General features: G+C 37.6%; 1 protein-coding gene across 1 annotated transcript in view; it reads right to left on the bottom strand.

Moving 5' to 3' along the window:
- Positions 1–19,785, bottom strand: part of BRCA1 (BRCA1 DNA repair associated) — a 68,124-nt gene that overhangs the window by 8,799 nt on the left and 39,540 nt on the right. The window contains 7 exon segments of the mRNA XM_081271653.1: positions 1,433–1,516; positions 5,040–5,080; positions 5,573–5,650; positions 7,421–7,508; positions 9,977–10,287; positions 11,951–12,144; positions 14,124–14,247. Coding sequence (XP_081127779.1) covers positions 1,433–1,516; positions 5,040–5,080; positions 5,573–5,650; positions 7,421–7,508; positions 9,977–10,287; positions 11,951–12,144; positions 14,124–14,247 — 920 coding nt within the window.

Raw genomic sequence — 19,785 nt, 5'->3', positions numbered from 1 at the left:
GCAAGTACTTTTCTTGACATTAGCAACAGTTACTTGATAGGCTGAGAGCGTGAGGATGGGGTTGAGAACTCCAGGCTTGATTTATGATTGTCTCCCAAAGCAGTTTTCTTTAGAAAACTATTGGTTCTTGCTTAAGTTTGTGTAAAAGGACAGAAAGTGCTCCTAATGGGGATGTTCTGAAATGCCCTGTGGCATTTTTTTTTTTTCCTTGAGAAAAGAAGAAATGAACACCAGGAACACAAGCACTCAGTCAGGAACTTGAGAAAGCAGCTGGCTCAGGCCTGACAGACAAGTGTGAGATTTTGCTTGGACTTCCCCCTGAGAAAAGGACACAGTTTTGGCCACATCATATGCTACAATATTATTTGGGGAAAGCCACTGAATCTCCCTGGGCCTCATTTACAAAATTGTTTGAATATCTATTTTTCTCCTCTATAAAGCCTTCTGTAACTTTCTAAGAAGCCATGGCATGGGGCTGGGGATGTGGCTCAAGCGGTAGCGTGCTCGCCTGGCATGCGTGTGGCCCGGGTTCGATCCTCAGCACCACATACCAACAAAGATGTTGTGTCCGCCGAGAACTAAAAAAATAAATAAATATTGAAAAATTCTCTCTCTCTCTCTCTTAAAAAAAAAAAAAAAAAGAAGCCATGGCATGGTTGAGAGTTTAGACTTGGGGCTAGGAGGACTGGGTTCAATTTCTGGTTTCCTTACTAACTAGCTATGTGACCTTGGGCCACTTACTCAAACTCTGAGCTCTTCTCATAGGTAAAATAGGTAATAATAGTACATATTTCATAAGGTCGTTGGAAAATTGATAGTCAAAATATGGTTGAGGATTTAGAACATTCCCTAACATATGGTAAACGTTCTATAAATGCCAGTTATTGTTGATTATTAACCACTTCCTCTTATATGCTCCAGCAGATAGCCCTCTATATCCCCTGCTCATAGTATTTACTACACTGCTTTAAGAAAGATACCATGGTAAAGTGGAAAGAGCAAAGGTTTTAGATTTACACTTCTATAAAAACCTAGCTCTGCCACTTATCAGCTGGAATTTGAAGCCCAGGGGGCTTGGGGCAGAATGCTTAGAAATAACTGAAACTCAGATTATGGAGAAGACTGCATGTATTGCTAAGAGTATTACTAAGAGAAATAAAGGCAAGATTGTAATCACAGGCTATTACTATGGGAAAGAACACCTAACATTTCCTAGTCACTAAATTATACAGCCTCTCTAAACCTCTGTGTTCTCTTGGTCGTACAATAGAAACATTATTTGCCTTGTTGGGCTGGGAGAACTAAGAAGAGCTGTGTGAAAACACTGAGCTGGTGCTATAGCAGTGCCTAACCTGATGAAAACCACCGCCACAAAGCTGGCTGGAATGGAGAACCATGGAATTCTTGTCAATAAGAGGGAGGGAGCTTTTACCTTTCTGCCCTGGGATTCTCTTGCTCGCTTTGGACCTTGGTGGTTTCTTCCATTGACTACATCTCCTCTGACTTCAAAATCATGCTGAAAGAAACCAAACCCAAACCATCAGGATCAGAGAAAGAGAAGCCTCCTTCAGTGGAAGTGGAACAAACAGGTCTGTTTAAAGAATCCAGAATTGCCAGAGTTTTAACCAAAAATAAATAAATAAAGTCATTCTTTTTGGTGGACTGGATGAAATGACCAGGATCTCAGCTGCTGAAATCAATTCATTGAAGCAAACCTTCATATACAGAAATTAACAATTGGCTTTTCACCTCACTGGGACTTAATGTATTATAATTTTCAACATCTATCTTCTCTCAAAATATTCACTTAGCATTTAGATTAAACTGCTAATACTGTGCTGTTACAAAGATAACTGGAGAATTCCTGATCTCTTAAATCAATTGTATATTGCCATTTAAAGAAATAAGGGCTTTTCAGATTTCCACTGAGAGAGTTATAGTTAATGAAGCTAAAATGATAAAATATGTATTTACTATAATGAAGAAAGTTACAGGTCTTTCATAATCATTACTTTGGTCAAGGAAGAGAGAATAAAGAATGGGAACTAGGCACAGTGGCACATGCCTGTAATCCCCGTGGCTCAGGAGGCTGAGATAGAAGAATTGCAGGTTCAACGCCAGCCTCAGCAATAGTGAGGCGCTAAGCAACTCAGTAAGACCCTGTCTGTAACTGAAATACAAAACAGGGCTGGGGATGTGGCTCAGTGGTTGAGTGCCCCTGAGTTCAATCCCTGGCTGCTGCTGCTGCTACTACTACTACTAATGGGATTGGGGAGTTTAGAATTTTGGGGAGAAACTTGGGGCAGAATGCTTAGAAATAATTCTGGGGCTAGGGATATAGGACAGTGGTAGAGTACTTATCTAGCATGCATGAGGCCCTGGTTCCATCCCCAGAAACACACACGCATGCCCAACACACACATTCAAACTGAAACTCAGATTATGGAGAAGACTGCATGTATTGGTAAGAGTATTACTAAGAAAAATAAAGGCAAGATTGTAATCACAGGCTATTACTAGGGGAAAGAACACCTAACATTTCCTAGTCACTTGAATAAGAAGAGTCTAGTGATGAATTTGCCGTTTATTTAAAGATAACTGCCATGTTTATAGTCCTGATTGCATCCCTGAGCTTCTTACAATGTGTCTAACTGCTTACTTAACCATTCTCTCCAGATGTCTTGTATAAATCTCAAAAATCTACTCATCTAAAAGAATTCTTGATCCCACTCCTGTCCTCCTTCTTCCCAATGGGCTCCTCCCTCATGTCTTTTCAACTATAATAATACTAACATTCATTCAGTTGTTTAGGTCCCAAACCCAAGAATTACCTCTTTGCTTTCTCTTTACTTCATCCTCTAAATTTAATCCATTAGCAGATCCTAGGTTTATATATATTCCAAACCTACCTTTTCTTTTTTTTTTTTTTAATATTTATTTTTTAGTTTTTCGGCAGACACAACATCTTTGTTTGTATGTGGTGCTGAGGATCGAACCTGGGCCACACGCATGCCAGGCGAGCGCGCTACCACTTGAGCCACATCTCCAGCCCCCAAACCTACCTTTTCTTACCTTCTCGTTATTCTAAGAATAAAATTCCTTACCATGGCTTATACCTAAACTTACCTGATCTGGCCCTTGTCCAATCTCTGCCCTGTACACGCAATTCACCAATTATTACTCTCCAGCTACACTGGTCTTTCTTTCTTTCTGTGCTGGGGATTAAACTCAGGGCCTTATATATGCTAGGTAAGGCCTTATACATGCTAGGTAAGTGCTCTACCACAGAGCTACCTCCCCAAACCATGGTGTATTTTTCTTTAGTAAACCCAGCTCATTCTTACCTCAAAACCTTTAACATTTTCTGTTCCTCTGCCTATAACAGTTGTCCTCTACATTTTTTCAAAAACAATTCTTTTCTTTTTTGGGGGTACCGAGGATTGAACTCAGGGGTACTTGACCACTAAGCCACATCCCCAACCCTACTTTGTATTATGTAGAGACAGGGTCTCACTGAGTTGCTTAGTGGCTCGCTTTTGCTGAGGCTGGCTTTGAACTACAATCCTTCTGCCTTAGCCTCCTGAGCTGCTGGGATTATAGGTGTGTGCCGCTGTGCCACTAACAATTCTTTCTTTTCATTTGGGTTTCAGCTCAATCTTTTCAGAAAGGGCTTCCATGACCCTATCCCCAGCTGATTGCTAGTCTGTTGTTCTTCAAAGCATTTCTTGTGTCCCACTGCCCCTACCTCGAGTACTGGGGATTGAATCCAGGGTGATATACAATTGAACTACATCCACAAGCCTTTTTATTCTTTTATTTTAAGACAGGATCTTGCTAAGTTGTTGAGTTTGGCTTTGAACTTGTGCTCTTCCTGCCTCAGCACCCCCTAGAAACTGGAATTACAGGTGTGTGCCACCTTGCCTGGTATCTTAAATTCATCTTAGTGAGTATCTTCCCTCAACAGAACATAAATATATAACAGCACAGAATTGATGGGTTTTGTTTATTATTGTATTCCTAGTGCTTGGCACATAGTAGGCTCCCAGTTAATAGTTACTGAATGAATGTTAAAACCAACAAAAATGTCAATTAATTATGAATATACTGAATAACACATAATATTTTAAAACTGCTTTTGCTAATTTTATTTTGCCTGATCTATTGTCACCAGCAGTTCTTGGCTGTTCTAAAATTATTCCTCCTCCTACACTTTATCTTATTTACCTCTCACTGTTCTCAGTATCATCAAGAGCAACATCTCTTTGAAGAAATCTGATTTCTAAGGAGACACATTTGCATATTAATACAAAGTCTTTTTCTTTAACAATGGTGAAGAATTAGTTTATGTACACATGTAAGATCTATCCCAACCTTGTCCTTATGAATCTTTTCTTTTCTTTTTTTTTTTTTTTTTTTTAAGAGTGAGAGAGAGGGAGAGAGAGAGAATTTTTTAATGTTTATTTCTTTTAGTATTTGGCGGACACAACATCTTTGTCTGTATGTGGTGCTGAGGATCGAACCCGGGCTGCACGCATGCCAGGCGAGCGTGCTACCGCTTGAGCCACATCCCCAGCCCCGTTATGAATCTTTTCTTTGTTTTATAAATTCCTTTCCCTTTCCCTCAAAGAGATGATTATTTCTTTTGAAATCTAGAATAAATGAATGAGAACACAGAATTTCTTGGTCTGTTCTAGATCTCTCTCTCTCTTTTTGTGGTACTGGATTGAATCTAGTCTCACATATGCTAGGCAAGTGCTCTACTACTGAGCTATATGCCCAGACCATTTTATTTTTTATTTTGAGACAGTCTTGTTAAAGTGCCCAGCTGGCCTTGAACTTGAAATCCTCTTGCCTCAGCCTTATGAGTAGCTGGGATGCGTCACCTCACAGGTTTCTATATCACTCCTGATGATCTCCACCATCAAGGAAAATTTATGGAAAGTGCTGCACTCATGGAAGGAAGCAGATAAATTTTTCTTAACTGTGTGACTCAATGATATCAAATGTCTCTTGATTAGTTTGTAGTATCAAATACGTACCTCATCTAGGATCTTTCTTTCTTTAATAGACTGGGTCACCCCTAAAGAGATCACAGAAAAAAACAGGTTACATAGAGCAGAAGAACACAATCTTTTATGTGAAGGTGGAGAGTTGAGCAATTCACAAAAGAGCATGGGAAGAAGGTTCTCTCTGAAGCCATAGTTCTTTAATGAGGCTTATGGTAGAAATTTCCTCCTGGAGACACAGTTGATGCTTAATTTAAACATTGTAAAAGTACCTGCTGCACATGGAATTCTGCCTACTATTAAATAAATTCTCAGTTCATATGCAAACATTGCTAGAAGCAGATTAGGTCCTATTAGTTATAAAAGAAATCCATTTCCCAACATCACCAGCTTAACTGAACAAAGCAATATGCATTAAAGATAAGGCTAGTTTTGTGTTACCAATAAAGACCTTTCTGGTAATTCAGACACAGCATCAGCAAAAACCTCAGGTGTTAAGACGTTAGTTGTAAAAATGCAATTCTGAGGTGTTAAAGGAAGGAGGGGAGAAGCTGTATTGTACTTACAGAAATAGCTAACTACCCATTTTCCTCCTGCAATTCCGAGAAAATATTTCAGTGTCCGTTCACACACAAACTCAGCATCTGCAAAATGAAAAGCATATGAAGGATTACAAGAAAACAAAGTCAGGAAGTTGCACCTAAGAAGAGAAAGAGCCCAGTTCCTGCTCTCAAGATCAATCTGGATTGATGGTTCCCACATCCCAGGAGATAGCATCCGAGGCTGGAAGCATCACTAATTATCACCAGCAGATGTGGATCTTTGGAAGCCCGAAGAAAAAGATAGGAAAGTTAGAGGAAATGTCTGTCCCATCTTCTAGATGCCAAGGCTAGCTCAAGAGCTCCACTATTGTGTTCAAGGAATTATCCGCGTCAGCAGTGGTGATTGATGCAGATGGAAAAGATCTACTTTACTGGATGGTAATATGTGAAAGGAGAAGAAAACATTGTTGAAACCCTAATTTTGAAATGTCAACATGACAAATTTTCACCCACATAACTTCTACCTGGGGAATCCTACCCGCCTTGTATTCCTCTGAGAGGGACAGAAAAATACAGTCTCTTCATAGCTTTTTTCTTCCCTACATAAGTATTTCTGAAAGCAGTAACTGAAAAATCACTTCTATTTATTTCCTAGTGTTTCAAAGACCCTTTTGAAGAACTAAAAAACCAAGAAAAAGCCATTTAGTTTTAAACAAGAGAAATGTATTTAACTAGATACTAAACACAGCAGGCCATTCTCCCTCACAGAATTCTTCACTATTTTTGAAGTCTTTTTTTCTTTTTGGTTGTTGTTCTGGTGATCAAACCCAAGGGTGCTCTACTTCTGAGATATAGCACCAGCTGTGTTTTTACATTTTATCTATTTATTTTTAAATATTTTTTTTTAGTTGTAGAGGGACACACAATATCTTTTTTCTTTTCTTTTTTTTTTTTTTTTTTTGTGGTGCTGGGGATTAGAACCTAGGGCCTTGTGATGTGAGGAAAGCGCTCTACTAACTGAATTATATCCCCAGCCCTCACAGTATCTTTTATCATTTATTAAATTTATTTTTTATGTGGTGCTGAGGATTAAACCAGTGCCTCACACATGCTAAGCAAGTGCTCTGCCACTGAGCTACAACCCCAACCCCTACAATTTATTTTTGAGACAAGGTCTTGCTATGTTGCTTTTAGTACCCTTGAATTTGTGATCCTCTTGCCTCATCCTCCCATGTGCTAGGATTGCAGGCATGTACCTCTATACCTGGTTTGAAGTTTTTCTTCTTTTTTAATACCCTGATTCTTGGGACTGAATCCAGGTGCACTTTACCACAGAGTTATAGCCCAGCTCTTTTATTTTTAGACATAGTCTCACTTACATTGCCCTGGCTGGGCTTGAACTTGTCATCCTCCTGCTTCAGTCACCCAAGTAGCTGGGATTACAAGTGTGTGCTACCATGATCTGGCTCTTTTTTTTTTTTTTAAAGAGAGAGAGAATTTTTAAATATTTATTTATTTTTTTAGTTTTCGGCGGACACAACATCTTTGTATGTGGTGCTGAGGATCGAACCCGGGTCGCACGCATGCCAGGCGAGCGCACTACTGCTTGAGCCACATCCCCAGCCCAAGATCTGGCTCTTATTTCTTCATGTGGTTTATGCAGCAGATGCAACACATTCTATAAAGGTTCTTAGGACAGTGCAGTTGTGCACATCTATAATCCCATCTACTTAGAAGGCTGGGACAGCAGAATTGAAAGTTCTAGGCCAGCCTCAGCAACTTGGTGAGACCCTATCTCAAAAAGTAAGAAAGGAAAGAAGGAAAGAAGGAAGAAAGGAAGGAAGGAAGGAAGATAGTTGGTTCTTGGTATACCTGTTTTCATAACGACGTGAGTAGTCTCTTCAGTAATTAGATTACTTAAAATGATATGGTGTTTTTTGGCAAACTTGTGTACAACCATCTGAAATCAAATCAAATGCTGTATTATAATAAATTACATCTAGTACATGAATTAAGTATTAATTATGTTAGCTCTAAATCTCCATTTTTCTCAGAAAAGGTACATTTTTTAAATCTTAACATGCTTGAAGTCTCAAAAATGAATAATCTAATAAAAATTATGTACAAACTAGAGCAAAACATTCTAATATAATGTAACAATGTTAGCAGACATGGAATTAAACCAAAAATTCAAATAATATAAATTTTATCATTAATAGCAGATATCATTTGATTCCCTAATACAATTTCTTTTCAACTATACTTTAGATGTATTATTATTTATTATTATTTAGATTTATCTATAATCTAGCTTTCACTTTATAAACTGAGAGGTAACTAACCTCTACAGAAAGTTATGCTACAGATAAATGTGGCTAAAAAACAAGAGTCGATTCTCTGATAGCTAAAAAACACTCAGTGAAGATGTTTCTAAAGGTCAGTGCAAAAACTATCAATTCTCTCTAAGGAGGATTCGAAGAGACTCATTCTTTGCAAAAGAAATCTGGAGTCCTTTAGCTATTATCTATTAACCAAATAAAAATCAATAGGCAGTGAAAGAAATTAACCAGAACCATTATGAGCACAGCTGACATAATTGGTAGCTACTGTATGGCAAATAACTTTGTTTACCAAGGGCCATCATTTACTAGCCATCACCACCCACTCCAATATTTATGTGCTGTATAATATTGTAATGGAGGTCAGGCCATCTTTCTTTCATGCTGCCTCACTCCATACTGCCATGAGGCACTGAAAAAAGGCAGACTAGAGAAGCTAATGACATCCTCCTCCTTTTGCCACTGCCCTCTGCCAGGATCATTAGCAATTCTGAACTGATTAATTGCTGAAACCTCAGCCTTAAAACAGTGTTCAGTTAGAAGAGCAACTGCTGAAAAGATCATCTTAATACAGGCTTCAGAATTAATCATGTGTAATACAGTCAGTAGCTTTCATCATAAATTTATCACACTTCAGCAAGTCTGAAAAGAGCTTGAAGTTTTCCTCTTTGCTTGTTTAAAAACAGCATGTACCCAAGTCACTATAGTTTAATCTGCAGTTTAGAATTGCCCATGGCAAAAAAGATTAGATCATTTTAGGCATCTCTGAAAACCTAAACTCTCAAAACAAAGGAATAAGGAATGCTAATTTTCAATGGATATACGGGAATTCTCAATGTGTGGACAAGTGATCAAGAGCCATTTAATCAGATATACCATAAGAATTTTCAGAGCCAATTGCTGTGAAGTGAGAACATCAACAGCTGCCATCTTGCACTTAAATATTGTATCTATCAGGGCACACACGGGTTGCTTCTTTGCCCTTTAGACCATCAGACCAGAGAATGTTATTCTGAGTCACTATCCATGGAGAAGTTAGGATGAGAAATGGTTCTTATCTTAAGAAGGATATATTATGAAAGATACTTCAGAATGAATTGGTTGCCTCTCTGTGTGCAGTTCATGGCACCAACTATTGAATCCAATTGATAGTCTGATGTGTTATCTTGTCTTCTTTTTTTGGAACTGGGGATTGAATCCACTGAGCCACATCCCCAGCTTTTTAAAAAAAATTTTATTTTGGGACAGGGTCTTGCTAAGTTGCTCAGGGCTTTGCTAAATTGCTAGGCTGGCTTTGAACTCACCATTCTCCTGCCTTAGCCTCCTGAGTTGTTGGGATTAGAATCATGTACTATCACACCAGTCTTATCTTAAAGAAATTCACTCATTATTTTATTATGAAGTAATACCAATGCCAATTACAGGTAAAGTAAATTTCCCAGGATGCCTAAAATCTACAAGAAGCCTAATTAAGAACAAACAAGATTTCAAGGGTCTTAATATGTTAGTGGGTATTTTCTACAATGTGAAACAATTCCCATTTCTGGCACAAGGGGTCCAAGGAGATGCCAAAATTCTAATAGCAAAGGTTGTTATAGGGCAGAAATGACAGGGCAGGCTACTGAATAGCTGTCTTAGAAGCCAGGATAAAGACAAACACACACTGAAAAAACACCATTGTTAAGCAGAAACATGTTAGTAAGTTCAAACTGAGGGGGGAAAAACAAAGAATGCCTCTCAGAGAGCAGAGCCATACCTACTTGAATTATTAAGTAAAAAGAAAATTCTAATTCTAAAGTTTTATATCATATTCAAAAGCATGCATTTTCTGCTAATATTTAATAATTCTTTTTCACAAGTAAATATATGAGAAATCCCATACCTGAGCTTTATCTAGATGCAAATTTTCAGAAATTGGGAGTGAAAATTAAATCACATATAATTCTGCTTATTGCATAAATTTCTTCCTATAGGTTATTCATTGCTAGTACCTATATAAAACTATACATAACTATTTAAACTATGTAAAACTATTTGTAGCATGTTGTTAAATTTTAGTCATTACAGAGATACATATAGATACACTCACAAGTTCTTTGGGGGTCAAGCCCGATACCACCATGGATATTCTCTGCTTGGTCCTTTCTGTTGGAGATGTGAATTCTGGCTTCTCCCTGCTCATACTTTCTTCCCGTGCGTTATACCCAGCAGTACTAGTAGTGTGAGCAACAGCTGGACTGTTGGCAGATTGTCCAACTTGAAACTGGGATAATTTCAATGCAGAGGTTGAAGCTGGTACATTACAAACATGAATTGCCTCTGGGGCTTTGTCTTCAGGGGGATCAGAATCAGGGTCCTTAGAGAAGAGGCTGATTCCAGATTCCAGGTAAGGGGTTCCCTCTGAAAGGAACCAGAGAAATTTAATTTATAAGACAATGAATCTTGAATTACAAGATTTCAGTGTTGGCTAAGAATTAAAGGTGAAGTTAGGTTAAGAGCAGAAACAGGTACAATATACACAGATACATTGTTGGTGGAAGTGCAGTGGCTTAACAATATGTCATTATGTAGCAAAAGTTTTAACATGTTCACACTTTCAGTCAACAATTCTAATTTTAGAAATGCATCCTAAGGAAATAAGAGATATATGCAAAGGTTTAGTCATAGGGATGTTCACTGCAACACTGTTTATATAATAGTTTAATTTTAGAAATGATCCCATGTCCAATATGAGATTAAATAAATTGTGATACATTTATTTCAAAGGAGTTACTCTTCCCTTATTACAGTTTGAATACAAATGCTGATGTTCAATAAAATGAAGAAATGTTTCTAATATATTAAAGATGATAGCAAAGATATTATTTATCTTGACTCTATTTTATTTTTTATTTTTTTGATTGAGACGAGGTCTTAGTACGTTGCTCAGGCTGGCCTCAAACTCACGGGCTCAAGTGATCCCCCAAGTAGTTGGAACTGTAGGCCTATACGGCTGTACCTGGCTTTTTTTTCTTTACTTATTTTGTGGTCCTGGGGATTGAATTCAGGGCCTTGTGGAAGCAAGGCAAGCATCTACCAATGGGGAATATACCAACTATATCCCCAGCTCTTGACTGTATTTTAAAATTAAAATTTTACATAAAGTAACTAAAAAAAAAAAAAAAGCAATGTTTGTTTGTTAATGGATAGGAACACAGGTAATTTTAATATCCTTCATTTTTTATTTCCTATATTGTCCAAATTGTGGACAATGAACATACAGTACTTTTATAAGGAAGGAGAAGGAGGTTAAAAATATGAGAAAGACTCCATTTTCCTTCTTGAACTTACAATGATACCATTACATTTCTATTTAATAAATCAACAGAAAGCACTACCAAATTAGAAACAGTAGACACCATCCTTGAAACATTTCAAAAAGTGTCATTCTGTCAGAAAGTAAGCAGATAAATAAAAGGTCTGAGATTCTTAAAATTGACCCTAATGAACATGGCCAAATGCCACATTTGATGCCACGTACAGCCTTTGATGATAATGTGTTTTTGAGGATTAATTAAAAACTTTCATTACTGATTAAAACTTTGATTTAAAAGCCATCCAAGATACTATCCATTAAAAGAGATTTATAAAGTATAAAATATAAGGTTATTTGTATTCATTAATTCATAAATAAGAGGTTGCATTGGGATTCCATTTTCTTTTCAATAAAGAACAGGTATAAAACTTTACTCTAGGGCCTTAGAACTTTTATCTAATAGTTGAAGTAAAATATTTAGAGTATACTTGACTCCTTCGTTCTTAAAACTGTTACTTAAACCAATATAAACAGATTTAAAAAAATACAATAATTTTCAAGTAAACTTGGAGTAATTCAAGTGTTAACTCAAGCTATTTTTCAAAATTAGGCTTCAGTATAACAGAAGCATCCGTGATAGATTAGTATATCTGAAGTTGTACCACTGTGCCTGGCTTATGACTATATTCCTGATTAACCAGAATACCTTTATATAGGATTAAAATAAAATAAAAAGTGTTTTTCCTATTAGAATATCTGAAATATTACCTAGATCTTGCCTTGGCAAGTAAGACTGTTCCATTAAATTAGGTGGCTCAGACTTTTTCAGTTCTTGCTCTTCCACATCAACAATCTTAATGAGATCCTCTTGAGAGGGACAGTTTCTGTTTTGAAGACTCGTAGTGTGACTATGTGCAGACCACCTATTATCTACCAACTGGGATTTAGAAGTGGGAGAAGACCTGGAAAGATAGATGAAAGAAGAAAACCATCACCACCAACTCTGAAAGGACTGATCATAATTCCCAGGCAGCTAAAGCATAAGTGAAACAGTTCACTGTCAGAGAAATAAGGAATGACTAGTAAAAAAGCTCACATGACCTCCTAGAAGTCTGGATTCATGCTGCCTGCCAACATGCCATGGCTGACATATGACATCTCCTCTGAGGGGTTACTCTAAGGCAATATATCTCCTAGCTGTTGAAAAGCACATCAGTAATTTTTACCAAATTATACACCACCACTCACTCAAATTCTATATAGTATTCTACTTGAGTCCACATGAATATATTAGAATCAGACCTTTTACGAAGATAGAAATTTGATTAATGTTGACATCTGTATACTTATTCTTTCTACCTACTTTGGGCAGAATTTACAGAATCATCCTTATGCCTTGCCTTTTCAATGTCCAAAAACAAAAGTAATTTATAATGGACAGGGATGTAGCTCTGTGGTAGAGAGCTTGTCTAACATGTATGAGGCTCTGGGTTCAATCTCAGCATTGTCCCCCCCCCCCAAAAAAAAAAGCCAACCTTTAAATATTGTTAGAATATGCAACCATAAGCAGTTCCTCAACTCTTTCAGGTGTTTAGGACTTTGAAAAAATAATTATCAATAGGTTTAAAGGGCTCAGACATTAATTACTTGAACATTTAATTACTGGCTTCTTACTATGAGTTAGGCATTAAAGTCAAACCCTGTGGACAGAAGATGAGCAATAACTGAATTGCTAGTTGTCTAGTAGAGGGAGGAAGTTCAATTATGTGTAGGGTCTATGATGAAAGTCTCTATTTAATCTGAATATTAAGTGGACAGTTAGCTCAAATGGTTAAAGCAGGACAATGTGGACATTACTCCTAAACATGGCTTTCATGCCTACAGAAACCAGATCTTTTCATTATCCATCACAATCACTAGCTTCAAAAATATATCCTTGGTTAGAAGCCAGGAGTGATTGTGCATGCCTATAATCCTAACAACGCAGAAGGCTGAGGCAGGAAGACTGCAAGTTTGAGGCAACTTGGTGAGGCCCTCGGCAACTTAGTGAGACCTGGCTTCAAAACAAAACAAAAGACTGGGGATGTACCTCAGTGATAAAGCACTACTGAGTTTAATTCCCAGGACCTCAGTTAAGCCCAAAGGGCTTAGAAAATAGGATGTGGTTAGATTATTGACAACCTAGCACCATTCCCAAAGTTAAGTAAGAAACATATACACGAAGGCACACAGTAGGGATTTAATAAATATGAATTCTTTATACTTTCTGGAGTGGTGAGATACGTGACCCTAATGGCTTGAGTATTTTTTAAAATATAAAGTGCTATACAGTCATATATAAACAATGTTTTGAACATACATCCTTTAATAATACTCTAAATATTTCCTGAGGTAAATCAACAGGCAATTTTTTTTCTAGAAAGGCAAACATTTCAATCAGAGAAAGGGATGTCTTGGGGAAGTCTACCATCATCCTGCAGGCTTGCTCAGGTTTTAGTTCTATTTTATTTTTTGATTTTGTAGTGCTAGGCATTGAACACAGGGTGCTCCAATCACAAAGCAATATCCCCAACCTTTTTTATTTTGAGACAGGGTCTTGCTAAATTGTCCAGACTGACCTCAAACTTGTAATCTTTCTGCCTTAGCCTCCCAAATAGCGAGATTACAGATGTGCCACCAGACCAGTCTAGGTTTTAGTTCTACCATAGTGTATTCTGACCTTCAAATAACTGTACAATTCTCATGTGTAGCTTATGCATTGTATAGGTCCTAAAAGCCTATATACAGTTAAATAAAGGAAGTGTTAAAGAGCAATGAGAGGTTATAAATGCCTTTCTACAAGAAAAGAAAAAGGAAAAACCTGCAGAGTAGGGGGAAAATTAACAATAAGAGTGCAGTGCATACATATGTTACTTCAAGACCACAACTTGACATTTCTTACCTTTTTATATCCAATTCTTTGTTTTTACTAATGGATCTATTTGGAGATACCCAGAACTTGTCAGGAAAAAGCTTTTTAGGATTCAGACTTACAGGATATTCATTACTTTTCTGTGACGTTAACACTGTTTAAATGGAACGAGAAAACAAAGAAATCTACTTTAATTCTTTGTCCTGATGGGTATAATTTAGTTTATATATATATATGTGTGTATATAGAGAAATATTAAAAAAAATATATTTTTTTAAAAAATATTTTATTCCCTAGTTTTAGGTGGACACAATATTTTATTTTTATGTGGTGCTGAGGATCGAACCCAATACCTCATGCATGCTAAGGCAAGCATTCTACCACTGAGGCAAAACACCAGCCAGAGGATATATATTTAAAAAAAAATTTTTTTTTGGTACCAGGGATCGAACCCAGGGGCAGTTAATCACTGAGCCACACATCCTCAGCCCTTTTTTTATTTTGAGATAGGGTCTCGCTAAGTTGCTTAGAGCCAAAGTTGCTGAGGCTGGCCTTGACCTTGCAATCCTCCTGCTTTAGCCTCCCAAGGTTCTGGGATCACAGGTACACACACCACATCCAGCAGGATATTTATTTTTTAAAAGCAGTGATCTGCACTAGGTGTGGTGGTTCAGAAATTCCAGCAATTCAGGAAGCTTGTAAATTTGAGGCCAACCCAGGCAATATACTGAGATTGTCTCAAAAAATAAAAAGGATCTGGGCACAGTGGCACACTCCTGTAATCCCAGTTGCTTGGGAGGTTGAGGCAGGATCACCTGTTCAAAGCCAGTCTCAGTAAATTACAAGGCCTTAAGCAACTCAGTGAGACCCTGTCTCTAAATAAAATACAAAAAAAGGGCTAGGGATGAGGCTCTGTGGAAATTGACCTCTGGTTCAATTCCTAGTACCAAAAATAAATAAATAAATAAATAAATAAAAAGGGCTGGGAAGGTAGCTTAGTGGTAGAGCATCTGGGGATTCAATTCTCAGTACTGCAATTAAAAAAAAAAAAAAAGTAAAAGCAGCAATCTGTGAATATCAAATTGGATGTATTGTCTACTCCAGGTTGGCAGATGAAAACCAGGGCACTCTACTATTGAGCTACATCCTCGGCTCTTTTAATTTTTATTTTGAGACAGACTCTCTAAATTTCCCAAGATGGCCTTGAACTTGCAACCCTCTTGCCTCAAGTTTCTCAAGTCAGTAGAATTACAAGTTGAGTGCCACCTCGCCCTGCTCCAATTTGTTCTTAAATATTGGACAGAATTTTACAGGTATAAGTGATACAAGACAGGTGTTAGCACCAAATAGAACTAAATAATTAAAAAATAAAAACGAAGTCAGATATGGTGGTCAGGTCTGTAATCCTAATTACTCGACTCTGTTTCTTTTCTTTTGGTACCAGAGATTGAACCCAGGGGAATTTAACCACTCAGCCACAACCCCAGCCCTTTTTTATTTGTTATTTTACTTTATTTTTCTGTTGTGCTAGGGATTGAACCCAGGGCCTTGTGAATATGAGGCAAGCACTCTACCAACTGAGCTATACCCCCAGCCCTATTCTCTATTTCGAGACAGGGTCTCACTAAGTTGGTTAGGCCTTGCTATGTTACTGAGGCTGGCTTTGAACTCCTAATCTTCCTGCCTCAGCCTCTGGAGCTGCTGCTGGAATTACAGGCATGCACCACTGTGACTGGCAACGACACCCTGTTTGATTGAACAAATGAGTGAGTAAATAAAAATGATAACGAAAAAGAATACAATTCAATAACTAAAAACACTCAGCTGAAGTCAAGGCTAGAAAAAACATGTATTTCTATTTTTTGGACCTAAATGATCAGAAAATAGGAATACGTGTATTTTTATCTCTGCAGCAAACTAAATTATACCCAAACCCCTCAGGACATAAAAAGCACGAGAAAGCGCAAAGCACATTTCCTTTTCCTTCCCCACTGCCTGTACATCAAGTCTGTGTGAGATGGGGGTTTCAGCTTTTTTGTATGTGTTGGAGGAGTCAGATGAAGATAAGTAAGAAGAAGCAGGTCACATTTTGGTTCACATTTTCATTTACTAAAACAACAGAACAAAAACCAACTCCTCAAACAAACAAGCTGAAAAAATAAACACATAAATATACAACACAAGATGCTAGCTGGGTACAGTGGAGCATGCCTATAATCCCAGCAACCCAGGAGGCTGAAGCAGGAGGACTGAAAGTCTGAGGCTGCCTGGGCAACTAACTTAGTGAGAGACTTTATCACAAAATTAAAAAAGGGCTGAGGATGTAGCTCAGTGGTAGTGTGTCCCTGGCTGCAATCCTCAGTACAAAAAAATACTACCCCCCCCAAAGAAAAAACCAATAAAACAAACAAACAAAAAGGTACTAGTGGATAAGGAACCTTGAAGTGACATAAGGAACTAATGAAATGGCATAAGAAGGGAAAAAACATAACAGACCTAAGGCAAAGTTCTGGCATTTTAGTACATTTTACTTATTAACTCCTCCAAATATATTATTGTGGCTTAAAGGCATAACTATTTAAAGAGAAGAATGGTGGTGCACACCTATAATCCTAGTGACTCAGGAGGCTGAGGCAGGAGGATTGCAAGCTTAAGGCCAGCCTCAGCAGCTTAGAGAAGCCCTAACCAACTTAGTGAAACCCTGTCTCAAAATAAAAAATAAAAAAGGGCTGGGGAGGTAGCTCAGTGGTACAGTGCCCCTGGATTCAATCCCCAGTTCAAAAAAAATAAAGTGTTGGGCTGGGGATGTGGCTCAAGCGGTAGCGCGCTCATCTGGCATGCGTGCGGCCCGGGTTCGATCCTCAGCACCACATACCAACAAAGATGTTGTGTCCGCCGAGAACTAAAAAATAAATATTAAAAATTCTCTCTCTCTCTCCTCTCTCACTCTCTCTTAAAAAAAAAAAGTGTTTATCTTTTAAAAAGTCACTGATCATTGTAATTAATGTTGAGCTTTTAAATAGAAAAGCTAAAATTCATAAATAGAGGCAAAAAAATTTAAACAAAAGGTTCTATTAATTAAACTGCTTTTTTAAGACACTGCTAGGGGGGATAATCATTGATTTTCTGAGTTAATCTTCAAATGCATTATTCATAGTTTCTTTTATGCTCATCTTTTCTGGAACTGTAAGTTTCTAGGAACACAAGAACTCTGCGTAAAGCCACCAGCTGCTGAAAATAAGTAGGTCCTAACCATAAACTAACCATAAATATAGGTGTCATTTATCTTTCCAATACAGAGTGATAATTGATAAAGGAAATTGTGCAGCTTCTAAAGAATCAAACCATTGTGAAGGTGAAAAAGAAAGGGAAAAAAAGGAAAGGAAGGAAAGGGGAAGCTTCACATACAAACACAGCTACTAAAAAGCCACTTGGAACCAAGTGCAGTGGCACAAATCTTTAATCCAGGCAACAAAGGAGTCTGAGGTATGAGGATTGCAAGTTTGAGGCCAGCCATAGACATTTAGTGGAACCCTGTCTCAAAAGAAATATAAAAAGGGATTTAGTTCAGTGTAGCATGCACCAGGTCCTGGGTTCAACCCACAGCATTGCCAAAACTTTAAAACAAAACAAAGCAAAACAAATCACCAAAACATTTACCTTAAGCTAACCAGAGTCAGGAGTCAATAACTTAACAGTCTAAAAAACAAACAAACAAAAGTTTTGAAAAGCAAAACTTTTCTGCTCTCCTTTTTCTTTAATTCTATTTCATTCTCTGAACAGTATGCCAAATCCACACCTTGTGATATCATGAACTATTTGTTGACTTTAAGAAAGTATAAATGTATGGATCCAGAGGTCAGGTTCCAGGATTGTGTAGAAATTTCAACCCCTTTTTTTGTGGTACTGGGGATTAAACCCAGGTACACTTTACCACTGAGCAACATCCCCAGTCCTGTTTTTATTTTGAGACAGCTGGCAAAGTTGTTAAGGGTTTCACTAAATTGCTGAAGGTCTTGCGGAGTTACTGAGATTATAGGTGTGTGCCAACATGCCTGGACCCTTTTAATTTTTTTTTAATTTCGAGACAGGGTCTTAGTAAGTTATCAAGGAAGTTGAGATCCTTCTGTCTCAACCTCCTGAGCAGCTGGAATTATAGGCCTGGCTCTGAAACTCCCTTAAATCATTCTCTCATCTGGGATCTTAATATGTTACATTCTTTATGGGTAGGGAATTTGGGCTGGATCGAACATTTAATAAATTTATTGACTGTCCACTTTGTACTAAGCATTGTACAAGTAACATTATTATTATTTTAAATATATTTTATTTTATGTGGTTCTGAGGATTGAATCCAGTGCCTCATGCATGCTAGGCAAGCGCTCTACCTCTGAGCCCCTACAAGTAACTTATTGAGAATAATTTTCTGATTTGAGATAGTGAGGCTCAGTAACTTATTGAGAGCTTTCCTAGCACGTGGGAGTTCAATCTGGGTTCAATTCTCAGCATCACATAAAAATAAATAAATAAAATAAAATAAAGGTATCATGTCCATCTACAACTAAAAATATTAAAAATAAATAGTAAAATAGAAAATATACAGCCCATAATGAAATTTGGCTTTAAAAAGTAACTAACCCATCCGGGCATGGTGTTACATGCAAGTTCAAAGCCAGCCTCAGTAACTCAGTGAAACCCTGTCTCAAAAATAAAAAGGGCAGGGGATGTGGCTCAGTGGTTAAGCACCCCTATGTTCAATCTCTGCTACCAACAAAACAAAACAAAACAAACTTTCTTTATGTGGCATTTATATACCATGGAGTATTAACAAAACAAACTTTAAAAAAAAAAGTACCTAACCAATCCACCCAACTAATTCAGAATTCTCAAGGAAGAAGCCTAGAAATTCTTTTTTAATTTTTCTTTTTGGTGCTAGGGATTGAACTCTAGGGTACTTAATCACTAAGCTACATTTCCAGCCCTTTTTAAATATTGTATTTAGACATAGAGTCTTACTAAGTTGCTTTGAACTCATATGATCCTCCTGTCTCTGCCTCCCAAGCCGCTGGGAGCACCACCATGCCTGGCTAAGAAGCCTAGAAATTCTTAACAGTTGCTTCCAGGAATGAAATATATTGTAGGACAGAAAAGTTTAGGCAGGGGCTGGGGATGTGGCTCAAGCGGTAGCGCGCTCGCCTGGCATGCGTGCAGCCCGGGTTCGATCCTCAGCACCACATACAAAGATGTTGTGTCTGCCGAAAACTAAAAAATAATAATTAAAAAAATTCTCTCTCTCTGTCTCTCTTTAAAAAAAAAAAAAAGTTTAGGCATATCTTGCACTGTAATGGGTCATATTCTCACAAATGTTAACATTTATGGTTTGAATGATAGGAAATCCAGGAAGGAAATAAAAGCACCTGGTAAAAAATAGTATTCAAATATTATTGGGAATAACCCTTTGTAAACAGTAGGAAGGCCTATGCTGAATAGGAGAACATTGATGTTAAAACCCTGGTTGGTTTATAATCTTTAAGACTATTGGGCCAGCATGATGGTACATGCCAACAACTGCAGCAACTTGGGAGGCTGAGGCAGTAGGATCAAAAGTTTGAGGCCAGCCTCAGCAACTCAGAAAGACCTTCAGCAACCTGCCGAGACCCTGTCTCAAAATAAAAAATAAAAGAACTGAGGA

This window comes from Spermophilus citellus (assembly GCF_964194105.1).
Source record: "Spermophilus citellus genome assembly, chromosome: 17".
NCBI classification, from domain to species: Eukaryota; Metazoa; Chordata; class Mammalia; order Rodentia; family Sciuridae; genus Spermophilus; species Spermophilus citellus.
The sequence above is the reverse complement of the archived record's forward strand: the minus strand, read 5'-3'. Positions and strand labels throughout refer to the sequence as shown.